Source organism: Simochromis diagramma, unplaced genomic scaffold (genome assembly GCF_900408965.1).
Source record: "Simochromis diagramma unplaced genomic scaffold, fSimDia1.1 OVJJ01000293.1, whole genome shotgun sequence".
Lineage (NCBI taxonomy): Eukaryota > Metazoa > Chordata > Actinopteri > Cichliformes > Cichlidae > Simochromis > Simochromis diagramma.
Window position 1 is genome coordinate 1673930 of NW_024386801.1, and position 16448 is coordinate 1690377.

At 42.4% G+C, this 16448-nt stretch overlaps 3 protein-coding genes across 4 annotated transcripts; 1 reads left to right on the forward strand and 2 right to left on the reverse strand.

Annotated features, from left to right (window-relative positions):
- Positions 1–335: 335 nt before the first annotated feature.
- On the reverse strand, positions 336–4620 carry wee2 (WEE2 oocyte meiosis inhibiting kinase). Of its 2 annotated transcripts, XM_040025018.1 has the most exons (12): positions 4508–4620; positions 3907–4179; positions 3602–3810; positions 3362–3419; positions 2849–3018; positions 2626–2747; positions 2398–2544; positions 2224–2322; positions 2060–2145; positions 1776–1946; positions 1488–1636; positions 336–1100 (listed from the first exon to the last, which is right to left on the reverse strand). In XM_040025018.1, exons 1-12 carry the CDS (start codon positions 4598–4600, stop codon positions 935–937), a joined length of 1743 nt encoding a protein of 580 aa, XP_039880952.1. In that variant the 5' UTR covers positions 4601–4620; the 3' UTR covers positions 336–934. The 2 variants fall into 2 exon arrangements, with proteins under 2 accessions (XP_039880952.1, XP_039880953.1); XM_040025019.1 differs by lacking the exon at positions 4508–4620 and having other exon boundaries at positions 3907–4480.
- Positions 4621–4743: 123 nt separating this feature from the next.
- On the forward strand, positions 4744–10940 carry dennd11 (DENN domain containing 11). The gene is made up of 9 exons (XM_040025024.1): positions 4744–5543; positions 6036–6135; positions 6230–6388; positions 7056–7209; positions 7318–7456; positions 7655–7786; positions 7879–8029; positions 8169–8237; positions 8345–10940. Exons 1-9 carry the CDS (start codon positions 5132–5134, stop codon positions 8538–8540), a joined length of 1512 nt encoding a protein of 503 aa, XP_039880958.1. The 5' UTR covers positions 4744–5131; the 3' UTR covers positions 8541–10940.
- Positions 10941–11407: 467 nt separating this feature from the next.
- agk (acylglycerol kinase) lies at positions 11408–16445 on the reverse strand. The gene is made up of 14 exons (XM_040025025.1): positions 16184–16445; positions 16064–16103; positions 15903–15982; positions 15738–15813; positions 15511–15636; positions 15300–15394; positions 15075–15144; positions 13398–13477; positions 13255–13312; positions 12593–12740; positions 12398–12495; positions 12195–12265; positions 12027–12111; positions 11408–11906 (listed from the first exon to the last, which is right to left on the reverse strand). The coding sequence occupies exons 1-14, from the start codon at positions 16291–16293 to the stop codon at positions 11772–11774; spliced, it is 1272 nt and encodes a 423-aa protein (XP_039880959.1). The 5' UTR covers positions 16294–16445; the 3' UTR covers positions 11408–11771.
- Between the last annotated feature and the right edge of the window lie 3 nt (positions 16446–16448).

The window sequence follows — 16448 nt, forward strand, 5'->3', positions numbered from 1 at the left end:
ATTTAATCATGGTCATTTTTGACTGAATATGTTACATTAAAATAGTCCCACAGTTATATTTCTTCTGGACATGTTTTCACAAGCTTAAGAAAGCGAATATTGTAAGTCCCATTTGACTTATCCACATACTTTGACTTTTAAATAACATATTTGCCATTTAATGCCTCTAGAAATTGTGACAGGAAGATATTTATATATTATACTATTATTAGAATTTATGCAGTTATGAAAGTATTGTGTTAAGAATCAGTGGCAGTGCTAATGTGGCCTCGTCCAAAAAAAAAAAAAAAAGAAAAGTGTGTGTGTGGGGGGGGAGGTAAATAAATTTAATTGGATCTGTCTTGGGGAAGCCTATACTCCAGTTGGTATTTAAGATTATGACAAACAGAGCCTTTCAAATAACTTTCACAGTATGGTGGCTCATGCTTTTCAAGCCCAAAATACAGTTGGCTGTAGTTATAGATAAGAGCAACACTACACTGGAAAGTCCCTGTTCATCTTCTGGATTACAAAGGTCACCACAGAGACACAGGAAAACAAAATAAAACAGTCTACTCAAAACACAAAATAAAATGCTGATAAGATGCTTAAAATGTTTATTTACAGGTTTTAAAAGAAAAAAAAAACAAAAAACGAAAAACAAAAACAACCAAGTGCCTGACTTGTTAAGCATACTGGTCTTCACTTGTTATGAGATGTTAAAATTATCACCTGGAACATGTTTGAGTCAAGAATATAATTAAAACAGTTCTGTCCAATGCTTTAAGTCTGAGTCACAACGTAAAATAAGATTATGCAGCGATCGTCTCTGTTACGGTTGCTGCTGGAGTCACGCTACATTGCCTTCTGCTGCATTCTTTACCACAACTTCTTGGCAGAGTGTCACAGTAAACACCACAGCAAAAAACAGAAAATTAGGCTTCACGTCATCTCATCAGACTTCATAACCTGGGCAATCAAAGCTCATGGATCTTGCAGTCTTTCTACCAACAAGCCTCCTCCCTGGTCTGGGGAGGGAGCCCATCTTGACAGGTGGTCTGTGCCCCTGTAGGTGGTTCTGCTTGGGTGACAAAGCTGCCTGACGGGCCTCCTGGAGTTCTCTGAAAGGGGAAATGAAAGTGTTTTCGACTATAATTAGTCATTAAGATACCAAAACCAGCCTGTTAAATATGAACATAGGAATGAGAGGTTACTACAGGCTGTCACAGGCGACTACTACAGCATTGCTGAGATGAAACAGCACCACCTGCTGGTACGATTCGTGCATTTTTTTGCATTGTCACCGCTTCAGAAGCAACACTTGGGCCTATAACTTCTCTTGGGGTTTCACTTCCTTAACAATGCATTTATTTATTATAAGTGACTTATAAGTACTCTGAAAGTCTCCCATCATCTCCATTAATTACTGCAATACTTCAAGTGCGACTTGGGTCTGAAACCTTCAAACTGGGGACTGCAGCTTAAATTATTTTCAGTTTTCTTCTTACTTCTCAAGCATGGCGGTCCTGAACCTCTCTACAGTCAACTCTCTTCGCAGCTGAGCAGCCAGCCTCTCAGTCCTCTTCTCCCTCAAGACTGTGTGCTTGCAAAGCTCCCTAGCAGATGGCCGCTTTGTTGGGTCTGGTTCCAGCAACAACTGACAGAGAAAGAGTGCTAAAGATAAGCTATTCCAGCTATAACAAGTAAAAATAATATTTAGACAGGTGGCAACTAAGAATGAGTGTTTAAATAGCATTAAATGAAATATTTTTAAAACAACAAGGTTACAGAATTACCTGAAGTAAACATCTAAAGGGAGGCGAGAGCTCCTGTGGCAGCTTGGGGAGACGCCCCTCTCTAAGACTGTGCCACTGATCTCCATTTAGCGGCAGAGGAGAAGCCCCGGCAGCCAGCAGCACCGTGAGGCCCAGGGCAAATATGTCCGCCTTGGGGAGGTGACTGTAATCCTGGGGAGCAGTGAGACAACTGAAATGTGAAATTACCACAAGAAACACCACAAAACAGGAAAGTGCAACTAACCAGTTTTCCTCTAATGCGAATGAGCATTCAGAACAGTTACCTCATGCAGGACTTCACTGGCCAGAAAGCGGCTGTCCCCCTCCTCAACTTGAGGACTGGTGGCTGATGTCACGTGACCCAGATCACCTGCAGAAAACTCAAAGTCAGCCGACGGTAACAAAAATAAATCGGTCAAAAAGGTAGCACTTTATTCAACATCAATACCGATTTTGTAAATGATTCTGGTTGAAGGGTTTCCATCTTCTTCCTCTTCACTCTCACCCGTCACAATTGCGCTGGGGCGGTGGCAAATGAATATATTACCTAAAAAGAAAAAACTGTTAGGAACGAGGCACAGTGATTGAACGTCCAAAGGGAGAAGTGGTCACACAGACGCACTTGGCTTGATGTCCAAGTGAACGAGGCCTGAGCCGTGGATGTATTTTAGACCCACAGACACTTGCAGAAGCAGATCTTTCAACTCTGCCTCTGTGAACAGCTCTCCCTTTGCCTCCCTCTTTACAATAGCGCCATTAAGACTTCCACCTGAGGGACACACACGGGAAGACAAAAATCAACGCCGTCCTTCATTTTATATTCTACTTTAGATGCTGATTTGAAACCTACCGTCACAGTATTCATTCTGAATAATCATGTGATCATCCTCAGCCCATGCTGAGTAATATCGGACAACATGTGGGTGGTGCCCAAGCACAGCATGTGCATACACTTCCTTTAGGGCCAGCTGCCTAATAAAAGAACAAAAAAAAAAAAAATCTTATCAGTGAAGGTGTTTAAACGATAGGGAGGGCTGATGTGTGTTAGCCAAACAGAAACGGTGCTGACTCACTCATTGGCAGAGCCTGCCAGGGGTCGTCTGGAGCGCTTGATGGCGTACAAGCAACCATCCAGCCTCTTCACACACTTATAAACTGCACCAAACTCACCCACACCAATGCACTCTAGCTCCAGGAATTCGCTCTCGTAGCGTGACAGCATAAAGGCTTGGACAGCTCGTCTCTGCCAGATTAAACAGACATGGTAAGAAGGAAAGATTTCTAAAGAAAGAGCACACGTCACTCCGCATGAGAGGAGAACTGGGGTTTCTTCTGTGATGATTCACCAAATATGGTAATAAGTCCACAAGGAAATCACTTTGTGAGGATTCTGACAGCAGTTTTCTTTCTGCTAGAGATTCCTTGTAGAAATTCCGGAAGTAGGGCTGGCAGGATGTCATTTTTGGACAAAACACAAAGTGAGGAGGCAGCTGAAGATGACAAAGCCCGATGATGAAATCATATCAGAAGCATCTGAAAGGGGAGGGCTACATTCAACACAAGTACTGGTAAAAATAGCTTTGTACCTTTGGTGGGAGAAAGGCGTCATCATCCTCTTCAGATGACGTTAGGCTGTGTTTAAACCTGGAATACAGAAAGGGCATTTAGCCCTTTATATACAGAACTACAAAAGTCAGGCCTGTGTATCAGGACACGTCTCTAAGTTTAGACCAAAACTAGTTCAATTTGAATCCTGAAAGCATTTTTGTCATCAGTTGGAGATTCTTATTGTGACAGCCGGCATGTAATAAGGTGGAATCGCATACTTGCGGCCAAAGTCATCATCATCGTCACTTCTACAACTGTTCCTCCACGGTTGCTCGCTGTTCCTGCGCACCGGGTCTGGGGTGAAAGGATTCACGTTGACGAGAGGTGCTGTGATTAGGTTTGCGGCAGCTGATGCAAAACGCAGAGTTCGCTGTTGACGACTTATCTTAAGACTGGAGTAAGGCTGGGAGGCCTTTGATAGCAAACTCTATAGAAAGAGAGAAAGACAAAGAAAAAACAAACAAACATCATTCAAGCACACAGACGGGAAACAGAAGCATCTTTACTCTATATTCTTCCCCACCTTGGGTGTGCTGGGAGAGTCACACAGTCTCAGCTTCCTCCAGAAGGCGTAAGGTATGGGGCTGGTACAGTGCTGAGGGGAACATAAAGAGTTGCTTCTACTGAAGTGACGTTGCGCTCCGGGGGTCCTGCAGGCAGAGGTGGGACTGTAGACTCTGGAGGTGCTGTCATCAGAGTTGTCACCGCTGCTGCTGCTGCTGCTGCTCTCTTCTCCACAGCTAGAAAAATCTAGCTGCTGGCTGATTCCATCAAATAAAGTAGCCATGCTTGGGGCCTGAGTTTGGGGAATGGCTTCTTTTATAATGCCATATCCTTTTACACCCGAGAGCACAACAGCGCTGTACTAAATCTGGACTGATGTTATGCACAAAATGTGAAGCCTGCTTGTTCATAGAGGTAACAAGTTTACAGTTACACCCCCACACCTCTAAAGCCAGAGGCCTAGTGTAGGATAAAGGGTTACTATAAGCAGCCCACTAAAAGTCAAATTAATTAGTTCCCCGCCCAGTTGTTTTATTATTGCCAGCAAAAACATTAAGCTCGAAAGATATTTCTCATATTGCTTATACCCCTAATAACGTGTGTTTATCACGTATACTTACAAACAAATGACCTTCCACGCCAACACGCTTGAATTTCGCGCCACATATGCATGACTTCCTGTTTAAATAAATGACGCCACCGGTTTCAGTCATCCAGCTCTCTGATTGGTTGAGTTGTGGTAATTGAAGAAACACCTTTGACGTAAAGCATTAGTAAAGAAATGTGATATTTCGTTAATGTTAGGGTAGTGTGGGGATATTACGTAAAGCTAACATTTGACATTGAAAGTAAGAATAAAAATTCATTATAAGATATTTTTTAAATGAGCCTATTAAGTCGCTTTACAGTCATTATTAAGGACAGTTGCAAATATTCATTGTTGTAAGTAACTTAAAAGTTTGTGTATTTGACAGGGGAAATGTAAAAAAAAATAGGTCACTGTATTAAATAGTAATATAGACACGTGGGCGGAAGTGGGCTACGTCATCAAAACAGTGAGGCAGGAGGAGGAAAAGAAGCCCCGTCCGTGGATGTGACACGCTTACAAATACATAGAAAACAACTCCGCGAGCAGCAGGAAAGCATGATCCGTCTCTCACGCCGTGCTTAACCCGCTCGACGCGTCGGAGCTTTGTGTATTTTCTCCCCTTCTTTCTCGTGTCCTCGGAGGCTGCAGCAGCACCATGGTGGAACAGTCGGACCGAGCCCCGCTCCTGGACTGGGAGGAGATCCCACCGCCCGATCCGAACCAGGCGGCTCAACCTACGCCTCAGCCGCCGCGAGAAGAAGACTCCGCGGCGGAGAAAAGTGCGCCGACAGACACTGCGGCTGGTACTGGGTGGAGCAGCAGCACCACCATCGACGCCACCACCATCATCATCCCCCCCGGTCCGACACGCAATGTGACAGCTGCTGTTGTTGTCAAAGGGGACGGAAGCCCGGGCCGAACCGAGCTGTCCGGGCACGGCTGGGATCGCCCGCAGCCTCTCGGTGCAGACCGTAACGCCCCTTTCCCCGGCCTCTCAGTGAAGGATCAGTGGGAGGAAAAAGACCAGATAGTGGCCGTGTTTGTGGTTACCTTTGATACAAGATCAGGTGAGCAAGCAGACTTTGGTCTCTTTATCCTTCGCATTTAAAATTCTCAGACATGGACTGCGTAACCGCAGAAATGATGATCATGTGATGTTTTGACATCTTTATCTGTGCAACCGTGCATTATGCTGAACGGTTTTCATAAAAGCCACAACGAAGAAATAACCTCAGCTATTGTGAGGCAACCTTTCAACACGAGACAAAAGTCAAACATCCTTTAAAGCTCATGCAAAAATAAGTTACTGAAGTCCCAAATCGTCTAAAGGGGAAATCCTTCCACTTAGATCTTGTGTAGAATTGATCAGAACTCTCTAATTCCTAAGTTTCTTCACGTTTTACATAGTTGTGTTGGCTGAGTCACTGCTTTCTTGCTCTCCCTGACCTCTGGCTAACACATGACTAACATGCAGGATTGGAGGAAGTTGCCAGGATGAAAGTAGACAGCGTAGGAAGTGACTTCATGGGTTATTGTGTGTGTGTATTTGTGAATGGCAGGGAATATGATAGAGTGGTGCCTGCCTCATGACATCAACTTGGATGGTGTTGAATTCAAGTCAATGGCCAGCGGTTCTCATCGGATCACCAGCGACTTCATGTACGTACTCCCACATGTCAGATTTTCAGCTCAATGAGGCTCAGAAATCTGTCAGTCTGACGGTCTCCTGCTCTCCGTTATGCCCACTGGACAGATATTTCCGTAAGGGTGGCTACTTCGGTCTGGCATGTTTTGCGAACATGCCCGTGGAGAGTGAGCTGGAACGAGGAGCGAGAATGAAGTCTGTGGGAATTCTGTCTCCGTCCTACACTCTGCTCTACCGTTACATGCACTTCCTGGAGAACCAAGTCAGGTGAGACATGTAGAGTTGCTGTTTTCTTCCTTCCTCTTCATACCCTGCCCACAGGTTCCTTTTTATATGCCTGCCTTTAATATAGGCTCATTTATTAAACATGAACTCAGGATCCCAGTTGCAGCTTTTGTCACAAGAACCCACTGACATGCAGTTTTTCTATGAAGTCTTAGCACAGGAGTGAAGAAAATACTGCCAACAGCATCTCTCCTCCTGTCTTCTGAAACACTGCTCTCCTTGTGATAAAATCCTGACTCTCACTGACTGTAGAAATACAGTATGTGACACAACCACAGGTTTGGGTTACAGTTAAAGCAGATCTGCTGTAACTTGAAGGGAGTGTGGAAATCCTGGCTACATTTTATGTGTGACACTTTGCAGTAGCAAGCCTAAAATGTGTGATCTGTATGGCTTAAGTGGTTAAATCAAATAGAAAAGTTAAATTTATTTCATACAGCTGGCCTCAGATGATCTCACTGTGCAATTTATGGATAACTTCTGCTTTGCACAATCTGTGCTCTTGCGTTAGGAGGACCAAACACTGGCTAAATTTAAAGTCCACGCAGTAACATGAGCTGTGAGCACCGGTGGGAATGTGCAGAAAGAAGTGAGTTCAAGCTTAATCTGCTCACATTCCTTCTTTTTCCCCCTTGTCATCCCCTTGAAGACACCAGTTGCAGTGTCCTGGCCAGTATTCTCCACTAGAGGCCTTCTATGAGGATAAGAAGGCCATTCTTCCCCCTACAGGAAACGGACTAGTCACCGCCTGCCCGACCTGGAGTGTTACTAATATAAGCCGCTGCATGCACCCTGAAATGAAGGTCTGAAAGCACACACTTTGGTTACTGATGCTCCCTTGTCTTGAATGCTCTGAAACATCGAACGTAACCCCAAAAATGACCACATTTGCCACTACTTGCACCCTGTAGATCACCCACCCGGCTGGCTGCATGTCCCAGTTCATCCAGTTTTTCGGGGAGCAAATAATGGTGCTGTGGAAGTTCGCGCTGCTTCGGAAGCGCATACTCATCTTCTCGCCTCCACCTGTAGGAGTTGTCTGCTACAGGGGTGAGTTGCTTAATCATAGCTTGTGCACATTTCTCTATAGCTCTAGTAATATGTGATTTACTGCGTATGCACATCCTGTTTTCACAATAATGTGATGCAAAGGGATCAAGATGTAACGAATAGTCAAACAGAGAAGCATGTGTGGTGTTTTTTCCTCTTTTTGGAGGGTTTTCATTCAGTATTTTCATATTCCCTCAGTGTATTGCTGTTGCTGCCTGGCCAACGTTTCATTACCTGGCATTGGAGTTTCTGTGCCTGAATTACGGCCTTTCTTCTACATCAACATAGCCGACATCTCTGCCCTGGAAACAGAGCTGTCATACGTGGCCTGTGAGTGAAGTTTAACTGTAAATGTTTGATTTACAACATAAAGTGATGAGTTCTTTTATATAGACATGCTTTCCCACATGATATGTTTGAAGGCACCACGGAGAAGATCTTTGAGGAGAAAAAGGAGCTGTATGACGTCTATATCGATAACCAGAATGTGAAAACTCACAGGAGCCATTTGCAGCAGCTGCTCAGGCTGACCGCAGCAGACAAGGAGAAATACAGGAAGCTGACTGAGCAGAGGTGCGTTAAAATTGTGTCGCTCCTCTTTCTTTTTGTTTAAATTTGCAAAATGCATTTGTTTTGTGGTCATAGAAATACGCTGCAAAATGAGCGTTTGTTATTTTTAGATTTTACAGTGACTGACTTTTTCTTTTCAAAGGCAACTGCTGCTGTACTCTCAGGAGGTGGGTGAAGACTGCACATCAAATGAAGAGGATCTTTTCATCCTGTGAGTCCTTGACAGCTGGTTGCATGGTTGATAATGGACTTGAGTCATACTCAGACAAGTGCAGTGTGGCCCACGTATTAATGCAGTTGCCTTTAATCTCATCTTAGGTTCTTCATGGAGCTTAATAACCGCATCTTCCAGACCCTGTCAGAGGTAGCAGGAAGCGCCGACCCCACTCTCACCGGTGAGCACGTGAGGGCCATGGGGCTGGATCCCCAGGGAGATCGAGCCTTCCTTGCCGACCTGCTGGAGGTTTATGGTTTCGATGTAACGCTGGTCATAGACAACCTCTGCTGCCCCTGAACCCCATTCAACCCGGGAAACTCGGAAGCCTGGATTATATGTGCCTACTAGGGTCACAAATACAAGACTCTGAAGACACTGCCTCCATCCTGGGACTTCATCTGCTCTCTTCTCTTCTGTGTGTGTGTCTCATCTTAACCTGAGGAGACTGTTTCCAACCACTGTGGAAGAAAAGGACACCTAACATTGTGCACTTCCTCACAGTGGGTGATAAACACCAATACTGCTGAGCAGACTTGTGGCCATTAACATCTTATGCGAGTCACTCCTTGCTGTTTTTGTCTGAACCAGTTTTCTTGTGTGCATACTTGTTTGACTTTGATTAAGTGACCAGGACTGAAGCACTGGATGAAAATGTAAACTGTCTGATGATTGCACCTGCTACTGTAGTGAAGTCACCGGCACTTTGACGTCCACTTGTGGTTTGTCTAAAAAATGGATTTAAGGTTCCTCGAAATGAATTTGTGCACTTCAGATATCTTTCCTGGGGAATCACACAGACCTCAGAATAACAGCTGTAATTCTGTTCTTATGTTTTGTTTTTTTGTCTGACTATTCCTGAAATGGTTGAGGGGGAAAAAAAGCTTTTGGACCACGTTAATTGCCTTTGAAAAAGGAAGCAATATGAATCTGAGTGATAAGGGAAAAGCTGTTCTAAGGACCTTGCTCACCTTCATGCACCTTAAACAATATTTAGATATCACAGAGTGCAGGAGATCGACGCATTCTGGAAACCTTTTGCATTGTTGTATGTCGAAGCTTCTCATTTGTCATAATCGGTGGAAGACTTTTCAATGAATGTGTAACTCTTATTGTGAATGCTGCACCACGTCCGCCACGGGACTGTTTCCCGATACACACAGTCACGCTTAAATTGAACTTTTTATATGCTGTTTTTATGATTTACAGTCTGAGCCATCTAGTTGTTCCAGAGCGGGAGCACCTGTAAATGAGCCGTCACATTTTCTTTTTCAAACTACTGCAGAGCCTTGTTCACGAGCAGAAGTTCATATGTCTCTTAGAATTCTGCTAACTAAAGCGTCATCGATGAAGCTGTTTGTTGATCAGCTCCTGTTCAGATGTGTTCATGACAAAGATCTCTTTGTGCGCGTTTAAAAAACCCTGTAACGTCCTGAGCCGAGCAGAAGCTTTAACTCCTCCTCTGTGGGCAAATTCACGGAAAGGACTCGGTCTGTTCCGTCTGTTTTTCTCAGTCCTTTCATCAGTGAACCCAGCTTTAGAAATGGGCCAACTGTGTCTTTTGAATACTGCTGGCAGAGTGCTTTTATTTCAGCCACCCCTTTGCCAACCACGGTGATAATTTGTTCCATGTTGGAACACATAAGTCTGACGTTTGCCTTGTATAAAATGTAAGAAGTGGTTTTAACTTTCTCTCTGGCGTACTCCACCCCAAGCATATTTTTTCTGGCTTTGTTAAGAAAATAAAATGCACTAAGTGTTGTATATTTAAGAAAAGGGTAGTAAAGGGGACCTATTCTGCATTTCCTTAGTGGCTCATATACGCTCATACTAAACGTGGCCAAAGTTTCAAATAACGAGGTCTGGGAAGCAGATTCTCTGAACAGTCATTTTTCACAGTGTTATATATTTAAGATGTTGCTTCTGTGTAGATGAGAAGCCCCACCTCCTGTTCGTGAGGGGCAGCCAATCAGAAAGGAAGAGAAACTAAAACGTCAAAGATCTGCACCACAGCCCAGTATTTAAGACAAATAAGGATTATTTTGAACTCTGAGTGATGCAAAGCAACTCTAGTAGTATCCGTTCAAAAACATGACCTGGAAATGAGCATCGTAGGTCCCCTTTAAGCCCTGTTTTTTGAATGGGGCCTTATCATAATGTGACTTTTTTCAACTTACAAGAGCAAGGTGACTGATTTCTCTGAAAACATTACGTACACTGTCATGAGAACTTCAGAATGACCTTAGCTTTTCCACGATTGACTACCTAGTCTGTTCACTTATCAGCTGATATATCATCTTTCCTCTGACAGCGTTTGTTTTCCAGGTGTATGTTTAATGTTTAAAAGAAAAAAAGGGAATGTGCACAACACAAACCACTGTATAAAATGCCTTCTTTGTGGAACTGTTCACAGATGTGTACCAGCATTAGCTAAATGATTCGTTTGTACAGCCTTCTCACATTACTGAATGTCACAGACGGCAAAAGTATTGCACACATGCAGCAACGTATCCAAATAGTGTGACTGTTTTTTTCTTGATTGTAAGCGTAATCACACAATAACAAGTCTTCACCTCTACTAATGCGAAACACTGTAAGAGATGTCAGTAATGTACACGAGAACTCAATAGCATGAGCAACTGTCAGTTTCACTGTACTGCCATTGTAAAACAATAAAACACTGATACGGTTCAAGTGTTATCTAATCTTCTTCTAACACCGCATCATTTTCCTATTTCAATTTAATAGTCCTCCTTTGTAAAAAACAAACAAACTGTATTTAAAGTCAGTCGTTCTTTAGCAAAAACGTAGAAATTATGTTTATATTCCGCCTGAAACCTTCAGATTTTTCAACCAAACCAAAATGAACCCACAGCATTCTCAACGGGCCCCACAAAGCAGCCACAAGCTTAATCCTGCAGATTTGCTGTCTTAACGCCATCTGTCCGATCAGACTCGGCATCTCCGTGCAGCGTGCCAAAACTCCAGGTCCAAGCTACTGCAAAACACTCAGGTCGGCACAGCGTCCCCACATTGATCTTTACTCAGTCACTTGCTCCTTTCTCTTTAAATGAGATCGACAATTTTTCCAAGAAGACCAGCAGAAGTGCAGCTTTGATGGCTTTATAACCTTGATATCGAACACATAAATATCACAAAGGGAGAAAAACTGCTTGCACCGAGGCGGGCAGACATTATTTTTATTGACCATGTTAATAGTGAACTTTTCAGTAAACATCCTGTAAGACAGCCTGTACATGGGTTACTGGCTTAGAAAAGAAGCCTTGGTCCTTTTACATACAGCAAACAGCCTGTAAGGTAGTTGTTTTTGTAACTGGTACTGAATATTTTATGTTTACATGGAGTAAAACAGCCCCCAGCAGCACTTCATGATCATTTAAAAAGCTGCTGGCGAAGCAAAAATCCATTTTGAGGGTGAACTCTGGGTTTGATGGCATCTGGCTCTTTGGCTTCCCTCGAATTCGGCTTCTGTCCCGCTGTTCTTGTCTTCTTTCGGCTTCTGTTTTCTCATCACTGGATCTGTGAGAGGAGCTGCTCTCTGCGCTCGGCACTGATGAAGAAGCGGAGTTTCCGTGGCAACAGCCTTACCTCCACAGGCATCGCCTCATACTCCTCATTGTCGATGTTGTAGAAGCCAGAGGCGCCCTGCGGGGACCGTGGCAAAGTTAAATGTCAGGGCAAAAACTCGCACGCTGATCTTCTGGAAGTAGACTGACTTATAGAATCACAGCCTTAAAGCAGGTTTGATTTTAAAGGATTTCTGACCTCTGGCAGCTGCAGCCAGCAAGCACCAGCCTCCAATTCTGTGGCATTTTCAGTGAATACACTCGGGTCTGCTGCTTTTTTATTGCTATTATGAAGAAGGATTAAAATCATTGAATGCATTTTGCACAATCACACACTTTCAGAAATTTAGGGAAAAACACTACTGACCCCGCAGTAATGAACTCGCCCACGGTCAAGTTGTGAGGCTCTGCACTGATCCTGAGGGAGTCATTGATGCGCTGAAAATTAAAATAAAGAATGCAAAAACTTCCGAGAGGCACAGAGCACTTAAAAGGGGCAGTGACATGATGTTTTCTTTTGTTTTTCTAAGAATAGCAACACAGCTTTACATATATAATATATTAACTGACCCTCTCCACTGGGTTTTTGTTGTGTGTTTGAATAAAGAGCTCTAGCGTTGACAGCTGCTGCTCCTCCCACTTCTCTGGCTCTTCCACTTTTGGAAGCTCTGACCAAACACACAACCACCAAAGCAACAATTAGACAAACAGTGTTTATTGGGCTGTTGTGCTACAAGTTGTTCAAGTTCAGTCACATTCGCTCACCTTCAGCTGGTGGGTTCCAGTAGTTCTTCAGCCTGCGGATGATGCGGTGGATCAGATTCGGCCTGGGGGCCTTCACAGGGGGCAGGTCGGGGGGCCGGAGCGTGGGAGCCAAATAGGACACAGAGACATCCCGGACCAGAGGCCACTCCTAAAACATAGTAGTGAATGAATAGTGTCATTACCTCTCTACTAAGAATGTTGTTTGAGATTTATAAAAAAGAAACATTTGCAAATTTGAACAGGAATAGCTTTAAAACTGTTACAGCTCAGGCTGCAGGACTAACGGACGGCTCAAATGATTTGTGAAAAGTGAAAATCTGGAGCAAATATTGCCAACTGTACTTCTGCATTAAAAAAACCATACACTAGCCAGTATATAAGAGCCTCATGAACCAGTAAACACTCATCTTACTGGGTTAGCAGACACAGAATCACAAAAGGAGACAATGGGAGACGTGAAACGCATCCATAGCACGAGTGATCTGCACCAACTGACTCGTTTCAAAATGTACCCCCAAGTTTTTGTAAGGATGTGAATCTTACACCACAACAGGTTAATAGAGTGAGATGTTTGCTGTTATTTTCAATGCAGGAGAAAATAAGGGGAAATTGCACATATTAATCGCTTTGCCAGCATGTTTGAGGAAAGAGAACATCCTTACCCTCAGAGTGCTAAACCAATGCGCCGCATTTGTCTTCAGCGGTCCGAGGTACCAATATCTGTAGGGAAATGTTATGGTTAATTATTCTTATATGTAAAGAATCGTTGTCTTCCTCGTCTAGTCACAGTGTTGAGTAATCTTACTTGCTGATTTTTGAAGCCACATCTCTAAAAGCCCCCCAACGCAGTCCCATCAGAGCAAAGACTGGCTGCTCTTTCTCTCCCTGGGAAAACAAGCACATACACTTCAAAGTCAAACTCCTGTCCAAGTGTTAAAACAATGCAGTTTCTCCCTGTAGACATGTCACCTCGTTCTCACATTCACAAACGTGGGTACTGACAGCAATACTCCATCAGTCTTTTACAGCTGGCGGCTAAAAACTACATTTGAACATGTCTCATGTCTAAATTCCCACTTTTATAGCACTGAGAATAGTTTCAGTGCATCATTAAATATCAAGGATAACAACATGTATATGTAAAGTACTTCTTTTTTAAATGATGCATTCAGCTTTGTATTTACTTCCTCACTTAGCTAGTTGTCAATTTATTTATGTATTTATTTATTTTTATTGTATTTTATATTCTAAGAGTCAAACACTGTCCGTTTGACTGAGTGTAGAATCAGAGCACCACACATCTCTACTTGTAATTACAGAAACAGTCACTAACTTGCCATTGCATACTTTATTTACTTTATTGAGTCGGCCATTATTGACCATTTGCAGGAAAAGGGATGGGTATATGATTCTCTATATCTCATATTTTCTACCTGGGATTTGGTGTCGTGGGTCGAGCTGCTTAAAGTCATGTTTTTCCACCACGTAACCACGCCAGTAATTTCCATCCACTGTTTGCTCATCCTATCATATGGCAGCGGTATGCAGTTGTGTCATCTGTTTACTTTTGGGTAGCACATCACCAGCTGCTAGTCTCTCCTCCTTCTTGACCTGGTTATACTCCACAGAGTTTCTTTGTTTGTTTTGATCTGTGCTTTTTTTAGAGGTTGTTGAAGTAGCTCCTTATTTACTGAACCCTAATTGAAAACTGAAATTCAGCGCTTGCTGTCAGATATGTCTGGCTTGTCTTTCAGTTGTGTGCACTAGGAAACATAAACAGGTGTCACTGAGATGGGACAGATACTGCAATATGACACTTTTACATCATGGAAAAATGTATATTATTGCAGATGATATGATATGGCACAGCCCGAGTGCCAAGGATTCTGAAGTCTCTGGGAAGAACTTTTTTTTAATTACTACAAACCTTGGACATGAAATAATTTGCATGGAGACCTGAATTTAAATTTGCTTATTTCTTCTGCTGAATTTAAAGTCATCAACATGGCAAAAGAGAATATTAAATATTAAGAAGAAAATTAAAAAGAATAGTTTATGTTTACATTTAGGCCAACGTGTATTCAAAATATGAAAAGAAAGTCAATGAATAAATAAGTTTGAGTGGTACTAAAGGAGAATAACAGAAAATCATCAAAATAAATCAATGTATATATTTTTTAAACTTGAAAAATAATGTCACATGGAAAAATAAAAAAGAATACTCACAAAAACTGATAAAACGCATTTATTTTTTCTTGTAATTTTCTTTTATTATAATAAATATTCATATATGTTTTTTAAAATATATATATATTTTTTACCTGATGGCTTTTAAAATAAATATTAAATAACTTTGGAAAATGTGCTTTATGAATCCAGTTTACCGGCTTACTGTTAAAAACAGCAAGATGTTTTTAAATAAGTGCAGACATTAGTTTGTAACTTTAAAGCTATGTAGAGCAATATATAAGCAGTTTCTCACTTTGATTTGAAGCACATCCAGCGGTACAGTTTCTCCCTTCAGTATTGACAGTGCCGCTGATGTGATGTCCCTGGAAAATGAATGACGTTAAAAACATTCTAGTTAATGGAAGAAATCGGGAATTCTGTACTATAGATTTACTGAGTGACATGATAACAACCCAGTGAAGTTTGTCGTGGGAATATGTAATGATCTTTTTGTGTGTGATGCTGAAACATTACTTACTTGACCTTGTTGTCACTGAGGAGATGAAGACTTGGACTGAGGGAATTATGGGAGCCTAGTGGAATGAATCCAATTGGTGTCTTACTGAAGACGTCCTGTGGTCAGAAAACATCCACCAAAAGAAAGATTTAATTACTTAAAGTATCAGACTGAATATAGTTATTACAGACAACTGATGTCAGATTAAGCTACTATATTACATTACACCTACTTGGTCTGGCCTTCTCAGTAAACCTGTGATCACTTCCTGCAACGTGCCATCTCCTCCAGCCACGATCAGCATGTCTGTGTCTTCCATTAACTCGATCAGTTTTTTAGCCTGACCTTCATAGTCTGTCTGTAGAGGGATATGTAATATCTAGATGTGATGTCATGCTCTGTGACACTCTCAGAGACACTATTACCTGATAAATATCCAATTGAAATAGAAAACAATACCTTGACTACTGTAATCTGCACACCAGCCAGGTGTAAAATAGGAGCAGCATTCTTTTCGAATAGGTTGTTGGCTTTCCTGGAGAAAATTAACACAGGAAGCTGTAAATATTCTGAGAAAAATTAAACAAGACTCTCAGAGAGACGTCTGGAGATTATGCGTCTTACCCGTTGCAAGCTGCAGGGTTCAAAATCACAGTTGCTTTCCTGATTCGCTCCTGTGGTGCTATCTGCTGCTGTCCATATTCCTAACACAAATGATGATGTTAAGGATAACTGTCACAAAGAGGAAACTTGTGTTTTGGAGTAATAATTCAGTGACACCTTACCCTGGCTAATAGACACGCCTCTCTGCGCAGGACGCTGTCACTGATGAAATATTGTACATAATTAGGACGCGAAAACGGGAATTTGTGCACTCTGTCTCATTCATAGCATGAAATACCCACCAGTGTTTTCCATACAGCCAGTATCCACCGTAGGACAAGACACACACAGCAAATGTGCTTTTCTTCCAATGATTTCGCAAAGTCCGAAACACTTTCACGACTCGAGCCATGACTGTGATTAAACTGTTTTCAAAACCTCAATTTTAGCGCAGTGGTACAGATCATTAAACGTCATAAACGACACATTTTCATCACAGCGGTCACAGACTCACAGATATAAGACTAGCATGGGCATTTTGGTGTACCGTCAAAACAGTCGGAAGCA